General features: G+C 43.2%; 1 protein-coding gene across 1 annotated transcript in view; it reads left to right on the forward strand.

The window, feature by feature from the left end:
* Positions 1-176, forward strand: part of T265_04409 (hypothetical protein) — a gene marked incomplete at both ends in the record, with an annotated part of 16,086 nt that extends 15,910 nt beyond the window's left edge. Inside the window, one exon of the mRNA XM_009169148.1 lies at positions 85-176. Within this exon, the coding sequence (XP_009167412.1) occupies positions 85-176 (92 nt within the window). The remainder of the gene's footprint in view (positions 1-84) is intronic.
* Between the last annotated feature and the right edge of the window lie 630 nt (positions 177-806).

Below are 806 nucleotides of genomic sequence, written 5' to 3' on the forward strand. Positions count from 1 at the left end.
TTAGTTTTGATGAGGACTGGTTTCCCTGGCCGTTAGCATTCGACGAATTTTGATGTATGAATTTTTGGCTTTTCATCTGTTCAGTTGGTAAATTTTCTGTGGAACGCCATCTCGCATACGATTTCCTTAAGATGACCAACGGAGATTCCTCAGAGTGTCCGCATAAGGTTTTATGAAATGACTGATCAAACTTACTTTACCACTATGCGGTATAAACTTCATAAGGTGGTTGTTAGCAAAACCCCCGTCTTGGAACTGGCGAGAGTTGATACGTGACTGTGTGTGGTTATCAATGCACGTAAAATTATTGGCAAAAAGGGGTTTGGGGATAGAAAGCCCAGTCAAACCAAAGTTCCCAAATCCCTCCCTCGACACAACTACGCAGACGGACAAAAAGTGCAAACAAGGTTCAAGAGGCATCTTCACGTGAATTGATTCGGAAGAACTAGACCCTAAGCTAGACACAAATGCATGTGGGTTACCATATCAGTCTTAAAATTTGATGACCCATCATAACACAGAATCCCTTGATCGACACCCAACACAGATTAAGCTTGACTTAGCTGATTGCTTCTTCTTCCACACTGAAACTCGACCAAACTCGTCACCTAGTCTCATGGCCTGACGAAGCCCTTATGACAAAACCGAAACTTTGTTCAGCAATAAGCCTACCAATTGACCCCAAAAGTATACAAAAACGAGAAACCCGTCGCCAGTTTATTTCCAGATTCAGTGTTCATCATGTTTCGAAGAGTTTGGGCAAAGAGGTGTGGAAAACGGTCGAGCGAGCGGTGGTCGCAAAAAAC

This window comes from Opisthorchis viverrini (genome assembly GCF_000715545.1).
Source record: "Opisthorchis viverrini unplaced genomic scaffold opera_v5_72, whole genome shotgun sequence".
Lineage (NCBI taxonomy): Eukaryota > Metazoa > Platyhelminthes > Trematoda > Opisthorchiida > Opisthorchiidae > Opisthorchis > Opisthorchis viverrini.